The following is a 22,781-nucleotide window of genomic DNA, read 5'->3' on the forward strand; positions in this document are numbered from 1 at the left end:
CTAATAACTAAGTAATTATCATTTAATAACACCATTTGCAAGTTCATTAATCTTTAGACGTAAGATAAAGTTAACACAACATTTACGAACTTAAAGCGACAAAATTATCACAACGTACCTAACTAGGTAGGTATGAAGTTTATTCCAGTATTTATTCTAAGACAAATGAACAAATTACAAATACATTTGCTTGTGGTCGGTGCAGCATAGAAACCCGGGGATTATTGACAATAGAGAATTGTATTCAGTTTGTGCCGCAAGCCGGGTCAACGGTCAGGCTATTAATATTAACTTAACTGATACGGTTGCCGCGTCTCGCATCATTCACTCACTCAGACCGTCTCAAGCTGCCGGCTTGCACACCGGCCGCCATGAAGCCGCTCGCTCTCCTCGTGTTAACCAAACTACTCATAACTTCCGCCCTAAACCTAGAATACCTAGACCCAACTAAACTACAAACTAAAACTGCAGCCAGCATTCAACAAACGGCTGCGAGCAACATAATATCTAAATACATATCCAACGTTGTAGTGGAAGTAAATCCCATTCTATTCAGTGACAAGAAAGATGTGTTCTCTCTCCGCACCAACCAAGGACAGCTGCATATCCGCGCTAGTACGGGCGTCGCGGCCGTGTGGGGCTTCAACTATTATTTGAAGAAGTACTGCAAGAGTCATATCGGATGGCAAAACCAGCGCATCAGCATACCGAGTACACTGCCTGAAGTAGATGAAGTGGTGACAGCTAACGACAGGTTCCGGTATTACCAGAATGTGTGCACGGCATCGTACAGTTTCGTGTGGTGGACTGCTCCCGACTGGAACAATCACGTGGAATGGATGGCGCTTAACGGTATCAACTTGGCGCTCGCCCCCATTGCGCAGGAGGCCGCGTGGACGCGCATCTACCGCCGCCTCGGCCTCACCGACGAAGAGATCAACGACCATTTCACCGGCCCTGCTTTCCTCGCGTGGAACAGAATGGGCAACGTCCGCGGCTGGGCCGGCCCCCTGCCCAAATCTTGGCACGACGGGCAGCGAGAGATACAGAACAACGTGCTCGACTACATGTTTAACTTAGGCATAATCCCCGTACTCCCTGCCTTCAATGGACACGTGCCGAAAGCTTTCGCTAGAGTTTACCCTAATGCTACTCTTCATTCCGTGGAGACGTGGAACAAGTTTGATAGTGACTACTGCTGCGGTTCGTTCCTCGACCCTAAAGAACCGCTGTTCAAAGAGCTCGGCAAGATGTTCCTCACGGAAATCACCGTCGGCTCCGGAACGAACCACATCTACACCGCCGATCCCTTCAACGAGGTGAAAATCCAATCGTGGTCCACGTCTCTCGTCCAAGAAACAGCTCGAACGATATACTCTACTCTAACGGAATCCGACGACAGCGCCGTGTGGCTGTTGCAAAACTGGATGTTTGTTTCCGACCCTAATCTATGGCCGAAGGAAAGAGCGAAGGCGTTTTTAACAGCGGTTCCGAACGGGCGGATGCTGATTCTTGACCTCCAGGCGGAACAGTGGCCGCAGTACGACCTGTACCAACAGTATTACGGGCAGCCTTTCGTGTGGTGCATGCTGCATAACTTCGGCGGGACGCTGGGAATGTTCGGGAACATGAATACGATCAACCATGAGGTGCACGCGGCGCGCGCGCGGACCAACAGCACGATGATCGGCGTGGGGCTCGCGCCGGAGGGCATCAACCAGAACTACGTGGTGTACGAGCTGATGCTGGAGGCGGCGTGGCGGCGCGCGCCCGTGGACCTGCCCGCCTGGGCCGCCGAGTACGCGGAGCGCCGCTACGGCTGCAACGACACCGCGCCCGCCTGGCGGCACCTGCTAAACAGCGTCTACAGCTTCGACGGCCTCAACAAAATCCGCGGCAAGTACGTCGTCACGCGCCGCCCCAGCTTCAGAATCAAACCTTGGGCCTGGTACGAGAGTCACGATCTATTTCAAGCCTTCAAAAAGTTCGTGGAGGTTTCTAACTCGGCCTGCTACTCTCCCGGTTACTATCACGACCTCGTGGACGTGACTCGCCAGGCGCTGCAATACCGCGCCGAGCAACTCTACGTCAACTTGCAAAAGGACCGGTTCTCAAACAGCTGGGTGTTTAACGCTTCTATCAACCTCTTCCTGGACGCGATGCAAGATATGGAGAGAATACTTAGTAACAATGCCGACTTCACGATCCGCAACTGGCTGAACAACGCGAGGAGATGGGCTGACGGGGCCGAGCAGACGCTTCAGTACGAATTGAACGCGCGTAACCAGATAACCTTGTGGGGTCCCAACGGAGAGATCACGGATTACGCCTGCAAGCAGTGGGCGGAGATGTTCCATTACTACTACATTCCGCGATGGCGGACGTTCCTAGACGCGGCGCTGACTACCAAGATCCGAGGGGAGCACTTCGATGAAGCGGGCACACAGAGACTGGTTCGAGCGACAGTCGAGGAGCAGTTTATGTACGTCCAGATACAAGATCTGCCAACGGATGATGTCAAGAGTTTGGCGTTGGCCTTGTACCAGAAGTGGGCGTTTGTGCCGGGTGTAGAGGATCTGCCCCTGAACGTGATCCGAGCCTACTCCGGGGAAAGCACGACCGGCGAGACCCTCGCTGAGGTAATAGAAAAGAAACATAGGAAAAGAAAAAAAAAGGTCCAAAACAAGGCAAACAATAAAACAACATAGGCGTTACCTAGGCCGTTACCTGGCGTGGAGTGTATATACAGTCAACATCACAAGTAGCGGATCACTTTTTACTCTGTCGCATTAACACGTTTATCAATCTTGTATGACGTTAAGTAACGTCGCTGTAAAACGACAAAGTACAATTAGTGTGTAGCTACTTTTGATGCTGACCCTACTTATTCTTTAGGTGCGAATCCGGAGAATGAGAAAAGCGTGAATTACGTATGTCTTCGGATACAACTCCTCGGAGTTATTGCTCATTGCACACGAGCTTTGCCATACTTTATCCTTACTTTATCATCACCAACATCATGTAAAATACCTACACATGTAGGCAGCCGCCGTCATACCACTGTGCCTAATGTTAAAATTATTGATTTTATTATTTTTATATTTAAATCGCGAATAAGACTTAGACCTGAGTCTTATTCGCGTTTTAAATATAAAAATAGATGCTGATGCTGATAAGACGATGAAAGTTTGTCAATTATATTACTTGCTTTTCTTTTCTACAATAAAGACTTAACATAGTACATACATTTTTCAGACGGATGACCAGCCCACAGTAGTTCTGCTCTCGACTACGCCAAGACGCTGAAATAAATAGACTTACCTAACTGCAGCATGTCCTCAAAACAGAACCTGTATTTGTGAAATAAAATGATGTAACATTGTTTTTGTCTGTGATTTTTTGAATGAATAAAAAAATGTTAACCCATTGAGTAGGTGCAGTAGAACAAACTGTGCCCTTGGTGTAAGTTTTCGGTTACAAAATACGTCTCGATCGCGTTCGCGTTAAAATCTCATTTTGTATGCAAACACGAACAGCGCCTCTAGCGAAACGTTTGCGATATTGGTGTTTCTATACAAATTGAGATTTTAACGCGAACGCGATCGAGACGTATTTTGTAACCGAAAACTTACACTAAGGGTACTAACAAACTGCAGGGCTACTACGAAACTCGAAGTTCGTGTCGTGCGGTTCCTCTGACACTTATACTATTTAATACGAGAGCGAGAAGGACCGCACGACACGAACTTCGAGTTTCGTAGTAGCCCTGCAGGTGCGCTGGTGGAACCTTTCAGTAATAAATTTCACTATGATAGGTATCCTTGTCAAAAGTATGGGATGACAATATGACATTAGTAGCACATGGTAGTACAAAGATTCCACCCTGCTATATGATTCAGTGTGACTGTAAGTACATTATATTATCGAAACATTATTTGTCTCACTGTGGAACCTTTTCTCAGAAAGTTTTAAAGTAATCGTATTACCTAAGTCAACATTCTGCGGTGAGTGGAATCAAAGGGTTGAGCTACTAATATAGGTAGTTTCTCAGAGGAAAACACGGCGCCTTTATTTTAACCACATACCTATTAAGTGTATGCTTATATATATAGGTACTATTCAAAGTAATTCAAACTGTACAGTCGAGTTCATATACTTGTGAGCCAAAATTTGATCAAAAAATATCTGAACACGACTAATGTTAATGGCGTAGAAATCGGTAGAAACGTGTTCAAATATTTTTGATCAAATTTTTGCTCACAAGTTTTTGAACTCAACTGTACTTACCTATATTCTTGATTGAGACAAACACGGATGCCCCACTACCTTCACCAAAACATTCAAGTTTGCATCTGTTTTTAACAGACTTCAAAAAATTGTTCCGCTCCTGCTGGCTCGTGCTGAGGCACCGACTTCGAGCTAGTAGGTACCTAGAAAAAAATATATATTTTTTAATAAACAGATTATGATAACTAAGATGGGTATGTTATTACTTATTATGTTTTAACCAGAAAATTTAACATTTGACTGTACCTATTTGTAAATTGAAAACCTGTTGCACGGCAAATCTAAAATAAATGTCAGACGCAAATGAAAAAAAATACTGTGTTGAGGTATAAAAGTGCCTTACAATACCTAAAAACATAACAAATAAAATACCTAAAGGCGATGGAGGTGGGTTCCTGGCCTGCCTGGCTAGAGGTCAATAATCTTCAAGGCATATAAGGTGGCTCCAAGGTTGAATTCATTATTTTTATAAAAACCGGTAGTTCCCCGATCATAGACAATAGGTTTGCAAAATAGAGGCTGGGTTAATTTGAGACACTCATAATACAGCTGTACAGGTAGTAGTGCCACTATTGAACTGAATGTTTACACACACATGTCGTGTAATGACAGCAGGATTTTGACATTTACTCGTTCATTTCATTCATTCTCCTTTTGTGCAATCAGTTATTTTTGTCACTGTGTGTGTGTAATCATTCAATCAATTCTCGTGGCACTATCTTATCTACTACTAGCTTTTGCCCGCGACTTCGCCCGCGTGGAATTCAGTTACCGCGCGCTGTTCCCTCGGGAACTGTGCATTTCCTGGATAAAAAGTAGCCTATGTCACTCTCTGGCCCATAAACTATCTCTATGCCAAAAAAAACGTCAATCCGTCGCTCCGTTTCGACGTGAAAGACGGACAAACCACAAACATACAAACACACACACCTTCGCAAATATAATATTAGTACGAATGCCTATTGGATTTACAATTAGATAGGTTTATCCTATTCCAATACAGTGGGCAGTAAAAGCGAAGGTGCTACTGTGTTAGCACACAGCATAAATTAAAGAATTTATAAACTGATAAATAGGCCATGCCGTGCCGACATTTAAAATTCGTGGATAAAATATTTTTTTTCTTAATATTTTTAGTGATAATTATAATGATTACTGTATATATACCTCTTATATACCTAGTCACATCACATCAGTGTTGTGTTTATGGAATGAGGTGATTACTTACCATCACATAATATTTTTTCTCGTTACCTTTTTAAAAACAATACAAAAAAGTCATTCCTTTTTATTAAATTGGCAAACAATTATCCACGCTACGCGCTTTTACAGCCCTAATTATATTTAAATAAAACCTTCAATCTCTTCAAATCAGAGTCACGAAGAAACAGATCAGAGAATTCAGAGTTCACGAAACAGAAACAAAAAAGCAGTCAAAAATAAACACTTACAAATAAACAATATGTAGCAAAATAAATAAAAAATATTTTAAGTTTTTTTTTCCAACATTAAGTGTTGTTTAAACATTTAAAATAAACATAATAGTACATTTTTATGACTGCTTGAAAAAATCTTCATCGAAACAAAAATTACAAAAAGTGAACGTTTGACCCCGACGTGATTTGAACACGCAACCTTCTGATCTGGAGTCAGACGCGCTACCGTTGCGCCACGGAGTCGATGAGCTGTGCTTCGAAAATACTAACCATGTTATCCTTACAATACTTCAGGTTTTTTTTTATGTAATGTATATACAACAATATTTTACTACATGTAGAAACAATTTGATATGCTCATAATTTCATTTATTTAATTACATTTCTATATCTGAAAATAAATAACATTTCATTTCTCTTACAAAATACTATGAATAACATTTTCAAGACAATAAATAAACAAAAAATGCTAATGTCTTGTTTAATTTTTCCAGTGCTATATTCATTGAAATTAAGGTACATTATTAAAGAGTATACCTATTACCGCAAGGCACGACCTTGTTTACCACAAGAGTTGACAACAGCAGGCCAGAGAGCTGCCTATTAAAAGATAGAAAAATGGTTTTTTTTTTCGATTTAGATTTAAAATAATGTTCTTGTTTAATTTTTCCAGTGCTATATTCATTGAAATTAAGGTACATTACCGTAAAGAGAGCCCTAAAATAAATGTAAAGAGTATACCTATTACCGCAAGGCACCCTTGTTTACCACAAGAGAGAGCTCCTCCAGGCCAGGCTCCAAAGCCAAAACAAAAGGATTGGCACACAGATAGCCGATACCAATTTATCAATAAATTACCTCCCTTTGCAAAAATCCAACTGCAAAATTGTACAGTTTATCGCCGATATTTTTGACCACCATGGCCGCCCCGAAATATCTGATGGCGACTGTATAGTTAAATATCTAAAATTTATTTATATTTAAAATCGGATTAAACTTCCAAATACTCAAAACCGGTATTGAGGTACCATCAGCCAAACATGTGGTCTACCACCCTAAAGTTGATAATCGTTTGCATGTCATAAAACAATAATGCCAATAGACTTGTCTGTCAACTTGAAAGTTCGACTTTAGCGACATATTCATTTGATAGGAACTTGCTTAAAAATTGATACACCACTTATTTGGCCTATGGTACAGACCTAGTGCCAAAAATATTGAAATAGTTTATTTCGGAACATCTTCGTTCATCACAAATCTACGATTCTTGTTTGGTTTTTATATACACTTTCAAATACAAATTTGGCGACTATTTTTTTTTCATTTTAGACTTCGGCAACCGGCACGTTTTAATTTAATTAAAAAGGCACGGGTCTGTTTTAGTAATCTCAGATACCAGAGGCCGTATTGCCTAAAGTTTCAGACGCTAGCGATCGCAATCAAATGACAGATTTTGCATACAAAAACTGTCATTTGACAGGTAATTAATTAGTATTTGTAACTTTTATTATAAAAGGCATTAGGAAAGGACGTATTCGGATGTTTATATGGTGTGTTAAAAACGCTGAGTATTAATTTGAATTAAGTAACATTCGCGGACCGCGAGACAAGCTGTCGGTAGGCCTCCAACAAGATGGAGCGACGACTTAGTTAAGATCGCGGGATCGCGGTGGATGCGGAAAGCAAAAGACCTGTCCGAGTGGAGAGCCTTGGGGGAGGCCTATGTCCGGCAGTGGACGTCTTTCGACTGACATGATGATGATGAAGTAACATTTAAGAAGTAAGTTCTTTAGACATAACATACAAGACGTCTTTAAACGTTAATAAATAAATATAAATATGACTAAATTATTCGGGAAAATTCAGCAAATAATTCTGTTAATACTCTGACGTTGCTCAACCTACGTAGTAATAATACTATTAAATTATCATCTGTGGTAGTAAAATTTCTATTGAACCTTGAAATTTAAGGGCTCGAAATACGAATGTTGACCAATTTTCTAACGTTCTTTTGCCGAATCATGTTGAAATTTGCACTTTTTTCAGACGTTACGTTGCAGTCCAAATAAATGAATACACTTAAGCACTTATTTTACTACCGTGTTTCTCTACTACAAAATTTATAGAGGACAAGGTAAAAATAGTGTATACATTCATTGATTATTATTTGTAAGGCTGTAACGCAGATCGTTCAGAAAACATTTGGCACAAACATTTAATACTTTTAGCTTTTTAATGGTTGAAATAATGTTGCTTAGAATCTTGAAGGACTATATATAGAAATCCGATCTGAACCATAAAATTTGGCATAGGATATTTTGAAGTACCCATTCATTTAGTAATACGGTATTTGACTGTTTTTTATTTATTTTATAAATAAAAGCTTGACAAGTTGACAATGCATGTTATCGAACAGAAAAACTATTTTTAAGGTACCTTTATATATAACGGAGTTATAAAGGTTTGAAATTCAAGATTAGACAGAGAAAAACTTACTTGCATATGACGTCACACGCAAGTAGCGCCATACTTGCTGCATAGAAAAAAGCGTTTTAGAAAGAGACAGACATAAAGATTTTTCAAAAAGTCACTATTTAAATCCAATTTTTCTCTTCGCTAAACGTTGTCTGTGTACCTATTTTTATAATAATATACAGGATGTGGAAAATTCAACAGTTGTCAAATACCGTATTCCAATTCGTTAAAAACAGTCTTATTAAAATGTATATCCTCTAGCTGTCGAAAGTAGAAAACGTAACGGCCAATTAAAAAAAAAAAACAATATTTTTATAGTGACTTAGTGATAAGTCAGAAGGGGCTAGAGGGCCAAGATGCATGAAGATAATTGGACTTAAAATACATTTCGCTAACAAAAAAAAGCTAGTATATAAATTATACACAATGCGGAATTATTAATACAACTTCACAAAAAGGCAATGAATAAAACTGCTCTCTTGAGACATGATTTATAAAACTAATAATTAAAACGATTCAACTAACGATTTTATAAGGTAGTTAAGTCCGACAGATTCGATCTTTCCGGAAAATCTTCCACGTTCCTAATTTATAAAAACACGAGTTGGACCTTTTTATTATTAGATTAATAATGAATAAAACAATAGGCAGTCGTAGGCCTGCTCTACACAGCGCGAGAAAAATCATGAGAGTAGCATTGGGTACGCTTCCATTGAAGCAGAGACGTGTAGAATCTGATCAATCACATTTGGATTCCCCGTCTCGCCGCGCTCCCTTGTAACGTAACAATGTGACGTGGATATAAACTAACGTGATTGGTAGATTCTCTCTAAGCTCTACTTCTATGCAATAGTATTTAATTAGACCTTTCATATGTCTTGTGCCGTATCCGGGACTATACCTTTCTTTTTTCGAGTAAACGCACTACGGTTCACCCCTGAAGGCCTGCCAAAGATACAGAAACTTGCCGAGACTTGGGGCCTGCGTTAGCTGACGCGGTTTGCACGGAGCGGGTGGAGGCCTTTTAAACAATAGTATGAACAGCGCTAACTGCGCGCGACGCGTGCGACGGACTTTACCTGCAACCGTGCCCGCGACCTGCGACCGCGAAGTGAACACGCGCCAGCTTGCGTAGGCCCTAAGGGGCCTTATCACACTTGCGATTTGCGGGCGAGTTGAAAGCGAATTCGCCGCGAGCGGGTGACGAATTCGTTACGCGCTCGCGGTGAAATCATTCAAAAAGCAAGTGTGATAAGCCAGTGTTGTGAAAAATGCTCATTTCGGGGCTTAAGGAATCGAACCCTAAAGACTCGAGGCTTAACGACTCTAAGGCCGCAAAGACGGTTTCTTGCATCCATATGCACAAAATAAGCCAATTCAATTCTCAAATATAGTCGAGTCTTTAAGACTCTGGAGTCTTAAGAGTTCCAGTCTTTAAGCCTCGAAATGAGCGTTATCCACAACTCTAGATAAGGCCCTTACAGTCGTGAGAACTATTCTTTATTGCACATGTTCCTCGAGCTGTGTGTGGCTTTACACGACGATGCCGCAGTCGCATTCACCCCAGTCGTGTCCGTTGGCTTTTGGCTTAGCTGCAGAGACAGCCCTCGCTGGAGGTCGCGCTTCGGGGCCTCTTCCGTGGGAGGGTCACGACGCCGTGGCCTTGTTCACCCTGGAAAATCAATTATTACCTAGTATCAAAATTATGTGTTCCACCTACAAGGCATTAAACAAAATATGTGCTCCCACTCAAGGTGAACTATCTCAAAAACTGCACTTTCCAAAACTTTCCACTTGCACAGGTGCCACCACTACCAAATATTAAGATATTATGAGACTAGCTTTGGTTACTTCTGCACAATAACTTCTTTATTATTATTATTTAGAAACAAACAGTCTTACACAATATGTTTGCATTTTAGCCAAAGCTAGGAATTAGTTTTATATAAATAGACCTATAGTTCCCTATAAAAAATCTAATAATAAAAAATATGAAACAAGTTTAAACATACAACATACACCTACGCAATATTAATTCTGTTAATCAATCGCAGGCTACCAAGCTACAGGCTCAGCCTCGATTGGAGTCTGATAGATAAACCGCATGAACAACAAGTGTAAATAAACTATTTTTATTTTCTAGTTTACCTGCACGCTGATGACCCTGAGAGGCTGTCGGGAGTACAGCTTGTGGGCCAGGGTCATGAATATGGACTCCACGTTGTCACATTCCGAGTCGAGAAGTGCTGACGTTTCAAAAAGCTAAAAATAACAAGTGTTCAAAAATAAATTAAGAAAACATGGAGGTCAAATGGAAGGAATAAGCATGGATTTTCTGTAATTCCCAGTAGCTATTGAGTTCTACAAATGCATAAAGCTTGTAACACACAGAGAGCGGTGGCGGGGCGGTGCGGAGGCGGTACCGGCTGTAACATGAAAGAGGGCACACAGAATACCGCGCGGGAAATAAGCGTGGCGCAGTATTCTGATTCTGTGTGCCCTCTTTCACGTTAGCTCGAATATTAGAACCGGCACCGTCTCCGCGTCGCGCCGCACCGCTCCGCCTCCGGCGTCAGTGTGTTTCTAGCTTAAGGGGCAAAACTCTAGGCATGAGCTAGCAATAACCAACTCAACGTCAACTTTTACGTTTATGGCAATAAATCACAGTACCTGGGCGACCCAGCTTTTCATGGCTTAAAGGTCATTAGAGCCACCCGGCAGCCGACCAGCGCCGCCTCGACTTTCAGCGTCCACTCGTTGTCGACAGGTGGTCCACGGGTAGACACCGCGTTGACAACGAGTGGACCTCGCGTGGTCCACGAATTTCCTAGTAGTCACTATGGCGGCGAGCAGCGGGCTGTCACCGAGTTTTGTCACCGAGAAAATCTATATGAAGAATACTAACCGCTCGAGGCGAGGCGGTGCTGGTCGGGTGCCGGGTGGCTCTCATGAGCTGTGACCTTAAACAAGCTAGATCACATAGCGAATTCCATCAAAGTCAAAGTCAAAGTATTTATTGACATCAAAATCATTAAAGCTGTTTCTGAGATCCCAGATATAAATAATTAAATATAAATATTGTTATTATTATTTATAATGCACAGGCAGCTTATAGCTGATGCGTGCATATCATTGTTCACTTGTGTAATTGTCTTCAAAGTACTTATCAAGTCTGTTTTTAAAAGAATTCACTAAAGGTACACTGATAACTGAAATATAAAAGAATTTCTCATTTTTTTTTTATTAAGCCTTCATTCAGATGCGATGCTAAAGATTTTGTAAGCTAGTTGTAAATAAACTCACAGGCATCCCATGCTTATCAGCAAGTCGCTGTGCCAGAGAGGTAGCCAGGCGGGACTCAACCGTGCCGGTGTCACACTTGTTGCCCACCAGAACTCGCGGAGCCCCAAGCAGTCCGTGGCTTTCTACTTCCTGCATCCAGCTTGCTATAGACTGTAAAAGTGGCAATATATATTTGATTACTAGCCGTTATCGCGGATATCTCCGTCCACGTAGAATTTGTTTATTGCTATCCCGCGGGAACTGTGCAATTTTCCGGGATAAAACTATCCTAAGACTCAAACTATCTGTATACCAAATTTCATTTAGATCGGTTCAGCGGTTTAGACGTGATGCAGTAACAAACAGACTTACAAACTTTCGTATTTATAGTATTAGTGGGAAATACAAACAAGTAAGTTGACTTGACATTTTACTCTCAAGGAATACATTTTTAATACCTTTTTGTGATGTTACCTTGGATTTAAACTACATAGGTAAATATTCAAAGGACTATATATAATTTACTCTACTATATCTTTAGGATATTGTGTATTAGTATCAGCTGGGTTATTATTTTAATGAGCATTCCAACTGCCTCGTTTGCATCATCTAATTTTTTACGAATTGGGTACAAATTTTGATTGCATTTTCAATTATTTATTAAAGGTCATGGACTGTACTTCTACCAAATAACTGGAAACTGTATCAGAATATTCTGTCATTTCTATAAAAATGTATTGACGAAAATGATTTATAATAAATACTCAAATAAGAGAGCCGTAAGAGAGGACTCACATGAAATGTCTCTGGTTTGGTGACATCATACACGATGACCACAGCATGGACGTTCCTATAGTAGTGCTGTACCATAGACTTGCGGAATCTTTCCTGACCAGCTGTGTCCCATAATTGAAGCTATGGATACAATACAAATTTTTCAATACGTTGAGATGAGCTTCAATCTAATCACAAATTTGTGCCTATTTTGAGTGCAAAAGCAAAGTATTAACGTAATTAAATTAAAGTAATCACTTTATTTTTTTGTTATTGACAATCTGCTTGGTAAAGTTTATAGTTAATGTTTGACACAGCTTGAATTCAACAGGGCTAACATAAGCTATATGATAATTGTGCACTAAATGTTTCCTTGCCCCTGTTAGCTGCTGACTTACCCGTATATCTTCGTTGTTTATGCGAATGTTACGTTCCCTAAAGTCCACGCCGATCGTGGCCTCCGATTTATCCAAAAACTGCCCTTCACAAAAGCGATAAGTTAAACATGTTTTACCGACACCCGAGTCACCTAAAACTATAATTTTGAATACTTTCTTTAGATTCATTTCAGGTATTTGTTGAGAACTTGAGCCAGACATGATTCTAAGAGCGCAAAAATAATTTAAAAAAGATTCATAAATTAAAACATCAATATTTTGGTAGCCTGTTATTTACGTTATCAACTATTATGTGGCAAAATTGCACGGCACGGCATATCTCTCTTAGCTTAGTTAACTGCAAAACCCATGGTGATACCGTGGTAGAAAGAGATAAAGTTATTTGTAGTTCTCTCCAAATGAATCGTATTATACGTCAGGATTAGATATTTTATTGTGCCAATTACACGTCGAATAAATAAAGTCGAACTATCACACGTTGGCTATAAAATATTTTCGTATATAACTCAATGAATAGCGGTCGATCTTTTTTTTTAAAAAGGTAAAATAATTGATACTTATTACATTTTATGCAATATCAATTAATCACTATTGCTTACAAGTAAAGTAAAGCTAGAAAGAAAGTGAATCTAATTTGATTTGATCTCCCTATAAAATGTCTTTGCCGTTCGGAAATGCGAATGTGAGATGAGGTTAACTCAGTTAACATTTGACATTTGCTTTCGTTCAAGAATATGATAATTCCTTGATAATTCTCATAAGTTCATTTCATCGCTAAATATTTATTTATATTTATTTTATTCTCATAAGTGTCTGGAAACAAGAAAGTGTATTTTATTAGGTAAAAAAAAAGACTATACCTACTTAATCTTAACACATCAAGGGGGCTCTTTGAGTATTTAGGGGGCTTTAAAGACTCTTTACAACTTCGTAGTAGATTTTTTCATTATTCCTGGCTACATTTTTTCCTGATTGGCAGTTTTGGTAGTAAAAAATAAAAAACAGTTTTTTGGAAATGTCGGTCGAGTGAAGGTCTATGATAAATAAAGCTTAAAAATAATGAAAATCGGATCACAAATAGTGTAAATTAGTGGTTATTCGACGCTTGAAAGTATTATTTAGATTTAGATATCCGTTTAAAGGCATTGGACCGTTAAATTGTAATAAAGTCTAGTGTATAACCTCTCAAATAGCAATTAGCCTTTCTTATTGTAATAAAATTCCTCAGCTCGCGATAAATGAAAGTGTTGTTTACATTCCGTGAAGTGCATGGTGTGCAGGTTGCGGCTGATTCGAATGCAAATCGTAGAAAATAAGTAGCGAATATTTACGAGTGAAAATGAGGGAGCAAGTGATTGTGCCTCTAAGATGTGTGTAAATCAGTGTAATTTAATTAATAGGTGCAATTGTGGTGTTTTGTGTTGGATGCCGCGGTAGGATTGCCATGTCCCGGCTCGTCGACTACTTCGTGATAGTGGGATTCGACCACGAGAAAGAAAGTAAGTGATTTTATCTCGTAACGTAACATTGTTATCTGAGCATTCAAGGGTATGCTTGTTATGAGTGTTGTTTTGATTGGAATTTGCAGATTTTGTTAAGATAACATGATAGTTCGTGAACCAAGGTCCGTAGGTTATACACTATACGACTTTTTATTTGCTACTTTATCCAGTTGAGATCAATGCTTTATAAGCTATATTTTATGTATAATAATATATTTTGCCATCAGTAATATTAGGCATTCGATAGTTTTTTATTTTTATAAACTATAAAAAGTCAGGACTTAAAATAGTGATGAACTATCCAAATAATAAACCTAACAGAAGTGAAAACTTATTGACATTTGTTAGTGTGGCCTTGAAATAAAATAAACATTTTGTTTGTGATGTGGTATGTATAAACAAGAATCTTATTGGAAACTTGGAATTATATCTTATTAACTTTACCCATAGCGGTGCTCACCTGATCCTGTGGGAATATGGAGATAAAAAGTAGGATTGGTTTTTTGGATTTTTTTTTATTTCAATTCCAAATTTTTACTTTTACAACCATCAGTGGTGTAGCGGTATAGCACGCGGTACGGAATACCGAGGACCTGGGTTTGTTTCCCAATGATGGTCTTATTTTTCTGGTTTTTCTGTGCATCTATATTTCAGTTTGTATTTTCGATAAAAAGTAGTGTCATTTTATTCCACATAAGTCAAAACCGTTTATAGCGCCACCAATTATAACGACATATTGGATGTAACAACCAACAAAAAACTCCCAACACAATCTTATGTACCAAAATAACACTGTTTATAACGACCAACCTAATATTGCTGTCCCTTTTATGTATGTTTTATAAACGGTTTTGACTGTATATATGCATATGAAAGGAGATTGAACAACTTTTTTATGGGAGTTGGACCAAGTCCTCGCCATACTAAACACATGGTGGATGAATCCCCTTAGACTAACATATTAGACTTTTTACTAACCCTTTCCGGCTACCTTGATATGCAACTATCCTGAGCGCGCGTGAATCATCTTTTCACGAACCACAATTAATTGCATTTAAAAAAAATGGAAAACAGTCTCGGCCATAAAGGGCTAAAACACTAATCTATTCCAGGAATTATGAAAAAAAAAAATGTTTTGATGGGAAGTAAAGCATTTATTTGATAAATAAGATAAGATTTAAATAAGATAAGATAAGATAACCAGTTAGAGGTATTTTTATTTTTAAACAGTGTTTGGTCCAATTTTATGATTTAAATTCAGGTTTTGTTCCATGTACCTTGATTTTAAAGAAGCTAAAATCAAGGTACGTGGCACAAAACCCGAATTTAAATCATTAAATTTGTAATGACCGCAATAGTCTAAAACATTGTGAGTGTTTTTTCCAAACCTTGTCAATCTCTTTTTGTTCAAATCTGTCCAGCTATTTTAGCATGTAAGACTTTCGTAGTTATAATAATAGGATAGGATAAGCCAATTAACTTTTTTTCTACATCTACATACATAAGCAATAAGCACGCATTGGGTTAATTCCAGGGTAGTAGGCTGCACCATACACAGCCTACCCTGCTGTGTGTCTGCTACCTTAGAATTGACCCCTACACCTATGTAGATACAAGTTGTAGCAAAAGTATGGCAATTAAATATCAACTGTCCAAATAAATTTATCATCAAAATTCCACAAGTAACCATGATCTAGTTAGGTGTTGAGTCATCAAGTTCATTGACACTGCCTTCACAGGGTCATATACGATCGCTTTATGGGGCCTCTGTTGCAGCCTGCATGCTAATGAGTTTAATTAGGCTTATGGCTTATTGATTATATTATTATAGCCTCTTTATTTGCATTTTGAATCACAAAACATAATTATTATATTATTGATTACTATTATATTATTATTTTTAAATAAACTGTTTGGGGTCACCATGAAGTACCTCACATTTTCAGATCATTTTTAGCCTTGCCGCATGCGTTGCTTTGAAATTTGCAATTATGTATTTTGTTCCTATGTCACAAACCGCCTGACTCCACATAGTATATTCGTCATTTTTTTTACAATTGATTTGTACTAAAGATGAGAGGACTTATGAGGTTTATAAAGAATTAGCTGTTGCTTAATATAGACGGACGGAACTACCATGGGAATAAAAAAAAAAACAACGCCAAAGCCATGGGTAATGTCTTGTTAAGATTATTTTTATTCATACACAAAAAAAGACAAATAAGCACTAAAAGATATTACTTAAGTCATTTAGCAACAAGGCTCTGAGTGTTCCAACAAGAGTGCTAACTTGCTAAATACCTTCATTCATTAGCAAGGCCCCTTTAAAGAGCTATAGTCATTCTTTAATATAGAATCGCTTGTTGAAATTAAATTAGGTGCATTAAAGAAGTTAATTTGATGATCAATTAACTCAGTTTTGATGATGAAAGATCATATTTGTAGTTACCTAAAACTATTCATACTGAAATTAGTGCAGAATGTTATTTTAGTATGTTTTTGTTATTTAGGATTCCATATCCAGCCAACAACAAAAATAAGAGCCGGAAAGTCTGCTTCTGCTTGTCCATCTGTATGTCTAGCACAATCTATCTATCTAGTCTATCTATCACAATCACAATGCTGTTCCTGCCTTTGCAATAGGATAGAGCTTTATAGGTCACTATCATTTGCCTGTGACTTCATCTACCAAGAATGCGTTTATCCCTATCCCACAGGGTATTATGCAATTTTCTAGGATAAAAACTATTCTATGTCCTTCCTAGGGTGTTAAACTATTTACCTACCAAATTTCATCTAAATTAGTTCAGCAGTTTAAGAGTGAAGAGGTAACAGACAGTTTCTTTTGAGTTTCTGCATGAAAACACATAATATCGTATAGACATCATAAGCATCATATACCTAACTGTCTTGCACATGTTTTGGTAGTAGAGCAGCATTGTAAAAGTTTGTAGTTCATTTTTTTTTATTCATATGAATGAACCTGAGTTGAATTAATAATTTGATAGAGCATTGGTCAAACCTATGTACTTGATTGGGACGGCCTTGGGCCTTGGATGCTAATGGACGAGATCTGATCTCATCCCAATAAATATTTTTAGATGTTGCCTAATGTGCATTTCCAAGAATCTGCTTGTTGTACTTGCTTAATTGGTGTTCCAGTTATTCTTTTATATGACTAGCTTTTGCTTGCAAAAAGTAAACTATCTCTATGCCAATAATCACGTCGATCCGTCGCTCCGATTCGACGTGTAAGACGGACAAACATACAAACGCACAAACAAACAGACAGACAACAGAAACAATTTGAAATCAGACAGCTACAATACGTTACATAATGTGCCACTTGCCACTTCTACCAACCCGAGTCGGCGGGAATGCCCAGTCAGTATAGCAAAGCAATCTACAGTATCACCAATCTGAACACACCACTGGCTATCACTGGCTGGTTTGTTAGTATGTGTTCAGCTAAGCATAATAATTATAATATTAATAAAAAATAAGTGATAACTGAAAAGATAACACAGAAGCCTATAACTACTTTAACAATTATGATGGACTGATTAAAATACCTTTAAACTGTATAATGGAATGATATAAAGTTCATGTTTTATTTTCCCTGAGTACCTATAACCGTTTGGAAAGAATGCAATGGAGAGCTACAAAAATGGTGCCATGTCGCGTAACAGGGAGTATGAATGGATAAAGACAGGCTGTGAGAGCCTGAGACTTACACTTTGGATAGGGGCAAACAAGCAGGCGGGGCACCTGATGTAAAGCAATCACCATTAGGTTTCATAAGTTTTTTTTTAAAGCGTTTTTCAATAAAAGAGACTAGTCAAGATTGTTTACCGTTTTCCTAATCTAATACTAAAATAAACAAAGTATGTTTTCATAGCAACTTGCTCACAAATTTATAAAATGCCACAGCATCAAGGCACAGAAGTAACGTGCGTACAATATTATTTTACATAGGTAAATATGTAAATTTCTCCCAAAGTGTCAGTTATAGATAAGCGTGAAAAGAAATCAGGGGCTCAGGGGCCGTAATCAACGCCGTGATTGCCCAGGGGTCCCCCCCCTGGCGGGCGCCACCGCGAAATAGGTCAAATATGGAACTTATTAAATTACTACCTATTTTTGGTGCCGCGTTAAGAAGTGCGTTCGTTTGGAGCAGTGAATGACGGAATCGTGAAAATTTAAAATAGATAGACCCTTGTTGGATAGCTGGAGTTATAAATATAAACTAGCTTTAACCCGCGGCTTCGTTCCCAGTCAAGGAAAATAAATTTTTAGTGCATCTTTACTTTTCATAATCCTCAAGAAAGATGTCTGCCAAATTTTCCTTCTTTACACGAATTTCAAATTCAGCACATTTTTTATCTTTTTCGCATGTCCAATAAAAATGGTCTCACGGTCATGCCATGGATCAAACCTTTTAGATCCAGTTCTTAAACCTCCAAATATTTAGGACACCGAATTCAATTATACCTATATACTTAGATTAGCCGATCGAAAACAGCACCAAGTTTAAAGTTACATCCACCGAAAATTCAAGTCTGCCGCGACGCTGACAGCCGCCTTTTTTTACGAGCCAAGGCACGGGGCAAAGGACTTGGGGCAATCAGCCACCGACAGCCAAAGAGGATGAAAATTAAAAAAAAACTTTTCCATACAAAATATTCGCATACCATTCTTTATGCAATTTTTCTCAAATTTACTAATATCTTTTACCCGTGCTGTACTCTATAATTATACCAAAAACCAAAATGCTAAACCTAAGTTATGCGCTGTTAGAAATTGTCTTTGACCACCCTCTGAAGCATGAACTTAAGGAGATGGTGATCTAACCAGACGACCTCCAAACATGACACCACACCAGCCTGTTCACCTTCCAGTTATGCAACCGAACGAGAGCGGTGGGTACGCGCGCAAACGCAACTAAAGGTGGGGCCACATGCAGTCGCTCGACGCTCGTTTCCAACGTCAAATCTGGTCACATGACAATTAGCGATAAAGCTGAAAATGTATGTATGTATGTAAACTCTTTATTGTACAAAAGAAAAGAAACAAAACACAATTGACAAACTTTGAGATACTTGAATGTTGATGTTTGAGAATGTTGAGCTTTATCGCTGGAAAAAAAACCTCTTCAATTTCGACAAAAACAGTGTTATTTTTTTATTCACTCCAATTTCTTTTATTTGTACCACTGCCACGGCTGCTATTAAATGAGATTAGAAAATCAGCTTCCAAGACCAAGACCATTCCTGCAAGAAGCCATCTTGTCGCTGCTGCTCGGCGCGGCGACTTGACGCTACTTTTTTGGGTCGCGGGAAATCCAAAATCACCTTCAAAATGGGGTCACGTGACCAGATTTATCGCTGCAAACGAGCGACTAGCGACTGCATGTGGGGGCACTCTAAGGTAATATAGTACAAATAAATCGTACGCACTATTTGTTGCCAGTGTCGAACATAAGGCTGCTGTCCACTTAAGATGTCAAAATCTACCAATAGAATTGCATAAAATCTTCACTCCTCTCCAGTGGACGGGGGGAGTTCGTAACTAGCTTTAACATTCAAACAAAACCAGAAAGCGGAGCGAGGAAGAGGAAAGGAGAAGCTCCGCGAATGGAAAAACCAGTTACGCATGTTGGTCAGAACGATCGTCTCTCTTTTTTCTCTGAATCCAATAACTGTTCAAAATTATTATAAAACAAACACCATTTAAAAATTTCAGAAAACTGTTAGGCGGCGTAAGGTTTCAGTGGGAAAAAAATTGTGACAAACGATGATTCGGACAAAAGGTGGTAGAACCTTGTGCAAGGTCCGCCCGGATTGCTACCACCATCTTGCTCGCTAATCCTGCCGTGGAGCAGCAGTGCTTGCACTGTTTGTGTTTCGGCGTGGAGAGTAAGACAGCCGGTGGAATTACTGTCACGTGAGGTATCCCATCTTAGGCCTCTAGGTTGGCAACGCGTCTGCAACACCCCTGGTGTTGCAGATGTTTATGGGCGGTGGTGATCTCTTACCATCAGGAGACCCACTTGCTCGTTTGCCATCCAATCGATTAAAAAAAAAAAAACCGTATGACTTGACTAGCGAAGAGAATGCGAACTTTGGCGCTCCCAGCTCCGCACCTATGGACAGACACAGTCTGCAACTCCGCTCCGCGTTACCCCCTAGCTCCGCTCCGCTGCCTCGCTCTGCAGGGCTACTACGAAACTCGAAACTCGAAGTTCGTGTTGTGCGGTCCCTCTGACACTTATACTATTTAATACGAGAGCTAGAGGGACGGTACGATACGATCTTCGATTTTCGGAGTAGGCCCTCTGCTCCAGTGGGCAGGCAGGCTTGGTACTCAAAACACTGAAAGCAGACAACTCGCATGATATGTAAAAAGCGCTAAAAATATTGGATGAAAGCTTTAAAATACCACATTAGCTGAACACCATGAATATAAAGCGCGCCGGAGTTGCCGTAATATGGTTAAATTACAAAGTGTCCGTTAGGGCACTTGGAGCACGTGACCGGACTACTGTACCGCGTCCTCGGCACACCGTGAATTAATAACAACGATATTTGCATAAGTTTCCTACTTATAATGGTAAAGTCGATAACAAAAAAAAAAATAGTGGATGAATGAAAAAATGAAAATGAAAATGAAAATAATTTATTGCATAAAAAAACTTATAAACAAGAGCTACGGCTCTGGATCCTGAGCTAGCCTCATGAATTCGGTTTCTTGAACTACTCGGAAGTATGTATAAACACCCAACATAGTCTGTTGCAGGTTGCAACAGAAACGGCATTTTTTTTAAAGTACCTGGGCGACAGAGTTCTTTTTTTTTTTTTTGGAGGAGACAAACATAAAAGTACAGCGTTGACTCTATAAAAATACAAATAAAAAGAAAAGCGTAGCATTCCTGTGAGAGATTTGAAGCACATATCTTCGAGAAAGCCGTGGTGGCCTAGTGGTTTGACCTATCGCCTCTCAAGCAGAGGTTCGTGGGTTCAAACCCCGGCCCGTACATCTGAGTTTTTATCATTTATATAACATTAGAAATTTACCATGAGCTTTACGGTGAAGGAAAACATCATGAGAAAAACTTCACACACCTGAGAAGTAATTCAATGGCATGTGTGAAGTTCCCAAAGTACGTCAAATTCACCTTGCCAGATTTGACCCGTATGTGCATACATACATTATACACTACATACATACACACATTATAAGTTAAATAAAAGCTTGTAAAATGTATTTCCTTTCACTTATAATCCACACAATAAAAAATAAAAACGAAAAAATGTGCAGAATTTATAACATACTTTACAGAGATTTTGACCAGGTTCGATTCCCTGTTATGTATAAGAGTTAAATAAAATAAAAAAAATGAATGCCATTTTTATTAAATCTAAAATCGAAGCCATGCTTCCTAAGAACAGATTTCGCTATCTCTCTTAGTTTCTGATTTCTCCCTACTGACCCATTTGGATTGATCACCTGTATATACCGCTCAACCACCACGCTGATGGATGATTGAGCTATCGAAATTCCCGGTCTTTTTTGCCCAAGACTTCGTCTAATAATTTGTATATCGCTAGCCCGCGGAAATTGTTAAAATTTTCCGGGGTTAAACTATCCTAGAATAGATCTGGCCCTCAAACGTATGCAATGCAGTAATCGGCAATTTTGTATGAAGAATGGGCCAAATTTTGTCAACTAAATATGTATGTAGATTTTGACCATATTTACGTGACTTTATTTACATATTCATACAAAAGCAATTAAAGTAGACGGTACGCTTTTTGACTCATCAGGAAGTAATAATGTAATTAGTGGTTTAACGACAGCCTTTTTGTTGCAGGAGGCGGGCTGAGCAGCGGCGTCATACTCCAGCGATTCCCAGAGCTAAACTGGGACGACACTCCGTTCCACGAAGGGATAGAATGGGTAAGACAGTATATGTATAGTATAAGATAATATAGGTGAATCCCTTACAGCTTATGCTGTTGTTTCACTCTTATGGATAAAGTGCCCGATAGAAGTACAAGGTAAGTTCGCGTAATGAGGGCTATCGTTTTTTGTCTCACTAGATGGCGCACTGTTGCGTGAGGTTTTTAAGTATGGCTTTCAAGTCTGTTATTACGGGCGTGAAAATAAAGTTTAGATTAAAATCATATTTAATACACCTTAAAACCGTATCATAAAAATATCGAGCATGCCACAGTGTTACATAGTCCCCGTTTTGTTCGGAAAAAAGGGAGGACAAAGGTTTCCGAAAGACAAAACTGTCTCAAAACACAGACATTAATTGCCCCGGAACGCATATTTGCCATAATTAATTTCAGATATTACAAAATATTCACAAATTTTTTCTAATCCATACTAATATTATAAATGCGAAAGTAACTCTTATAGATAGCAATGTATTGAAATGGTTATTTTCAGTAAACCGTAGAAGTTTCTATGTGCTATTATTGGCAGAATAGGTATCCTAAATACATTAAATACTTCCCAAAGTTACTATTCCACGCGGACGAAGTCGCGGGCAAAAGCTAGTTAAAAATAAACCCGCGTAGCTCACTCAAAAACTATGAGATTTGACATTTCGGAGACCTCAC

The 22,781-nt window shown here is 39.0% G+C and overlaps 3 protein-coding genes and 1 non-coding gene across 4 annotated transcripts in view; 2 read left to right on the forward strand and 2 right to left on the reverse strand.

Annotated features, from left to right (window-relative positions):
- The first annotated feature begins 235 nt into the window (after positions 1 to 235).
- Positions 236 to 3,382, forward strand: Naglu (N-acetyl-alpha-glucosaminidase). The gene is made up of 2 exons (XM_074098315.1): positions 236 to 2,639; positions 3,256 to 3,382. Exons 1-2 carry the CDS (start codon positions 372 to 374, stop codon positions 3,304 to 3,306), a joined length of 2,319 nt encoding a protein of 772 aa, XP_073954416.1. The 5' UTR covers positions 236 to 371; the 3' UTR covers positions 3,307 to 3,382.
- A 2,512-nt stretch (positions 3,383 to 5,894) lies between these two features.
- On the reverse strand, positions 5,895 to 5,966 carry TRNAW-CCA (transfer RNA tryptophan (anticodon CCA)). Its single transcript has one exon. It is a non-coding gene; the product is annotated as a tRNA-Trp (tRNA).
- A 2,711-nt stretch (positions 5,967 to 8,677) lies between these two features.
- Positions 8,678 to 13,237, reverse strand: LOC141435541 (ras-related protein Rab-33B-like). The gene is made up of 5 exons (XM_074098248.1): positions 12,653 to 13,237; positions 12,276 to 12,395; positions 11,502 to 11,651; positions 10,347 to 10,460; positions 8,678 to 9,870 (listed from the first exon to the last, which is right to left on the reverse strand). The coding sequence occupies exons 1-5, from the start codon at positions 12,851 to 12,853 to the stop codon at positions 9,787 to 9,789; spliced, it is 669 nt and encodes a 222-aa protein (XP_073954349.1). The 5' UTR covers positions 12,854 to 13,237; the 3' UTR covers positions 8,678 to 9,786.
- A 420-nt stretch (positions 13,238 to 13,657) lies between these two features.
- Positions 13,658 to 22,781, forward strand: part of Sbf (SET domain binding factor) — a gene marked incomplete in the record, with an annotated part of 92,408 nt that continues 83,284 nt past the window's right edge. Inside the window, 2 exon segments of the mRNA XM_074098689.1 lie at positions 13,658 to 14,151; positions 22,025 to 22,110. Coding sequence (XP_073954790.1) covers positions 22,107 to 22,110 — 4 coding nt within the window.

Source organism: Choristoneura fumiferana, chromosome 15, assembly GCF_025370935.1.
Source record: "Choristoneura fumiferana chromosome 15, NRCan_CFum_1, whole genome shotgun sequence".
NCBI classification, from domain to species: domain Eukaryota; kingdom Metazoa; phylum Arthropoda; class Insecta; order Lepidoptera; family Tortricidae; genus Choristoneura; species Choristoneura fumiferana.

What these genes read in the sequence shown, in the direction of transcription:
- Naglu (XM_074098315.1), top strand. Translation starts at nt 372, where the DNA reads ATGAAGCCGCTCGCTCTCCTCGTGTTAACCAAACTACTCATAACTTCC. An exon ending in CCGGCGAGACCCTCGCTGAG is followed by an intron (nt 2,640 to 3,255) that starts GTAATAGAAAAG and finishes TACATTTTTCAG; the next exon opens with ACGGATGACCAGCCCACAGT.
- LOC141435541 (XM_074098248.1), bottom strand. Translation starts at nt 12,853, where the DNA reads ATGTCTGGCTCAAGTTCTCAACAAATACCTGAAATGAATCTAAAGAAA. An exon ending in TAAACAACGAAGATATACGG is followed by an intron (nt 12,396 to 12,652) that starts GTAAGTCAGCAG and finishes TTGTATCCATAG; the next exon opens with CTTCAATTATGGGACACAGC. An exon ending in CTGATAAGCATGGGATGCCT is followed by an intron (nt 10,461 to 11,501) that starts GTGAGTTTATTT and finishes TGTTATTTTTAG; the next exon opens with CTTTTTGAAACGTCAGCACT.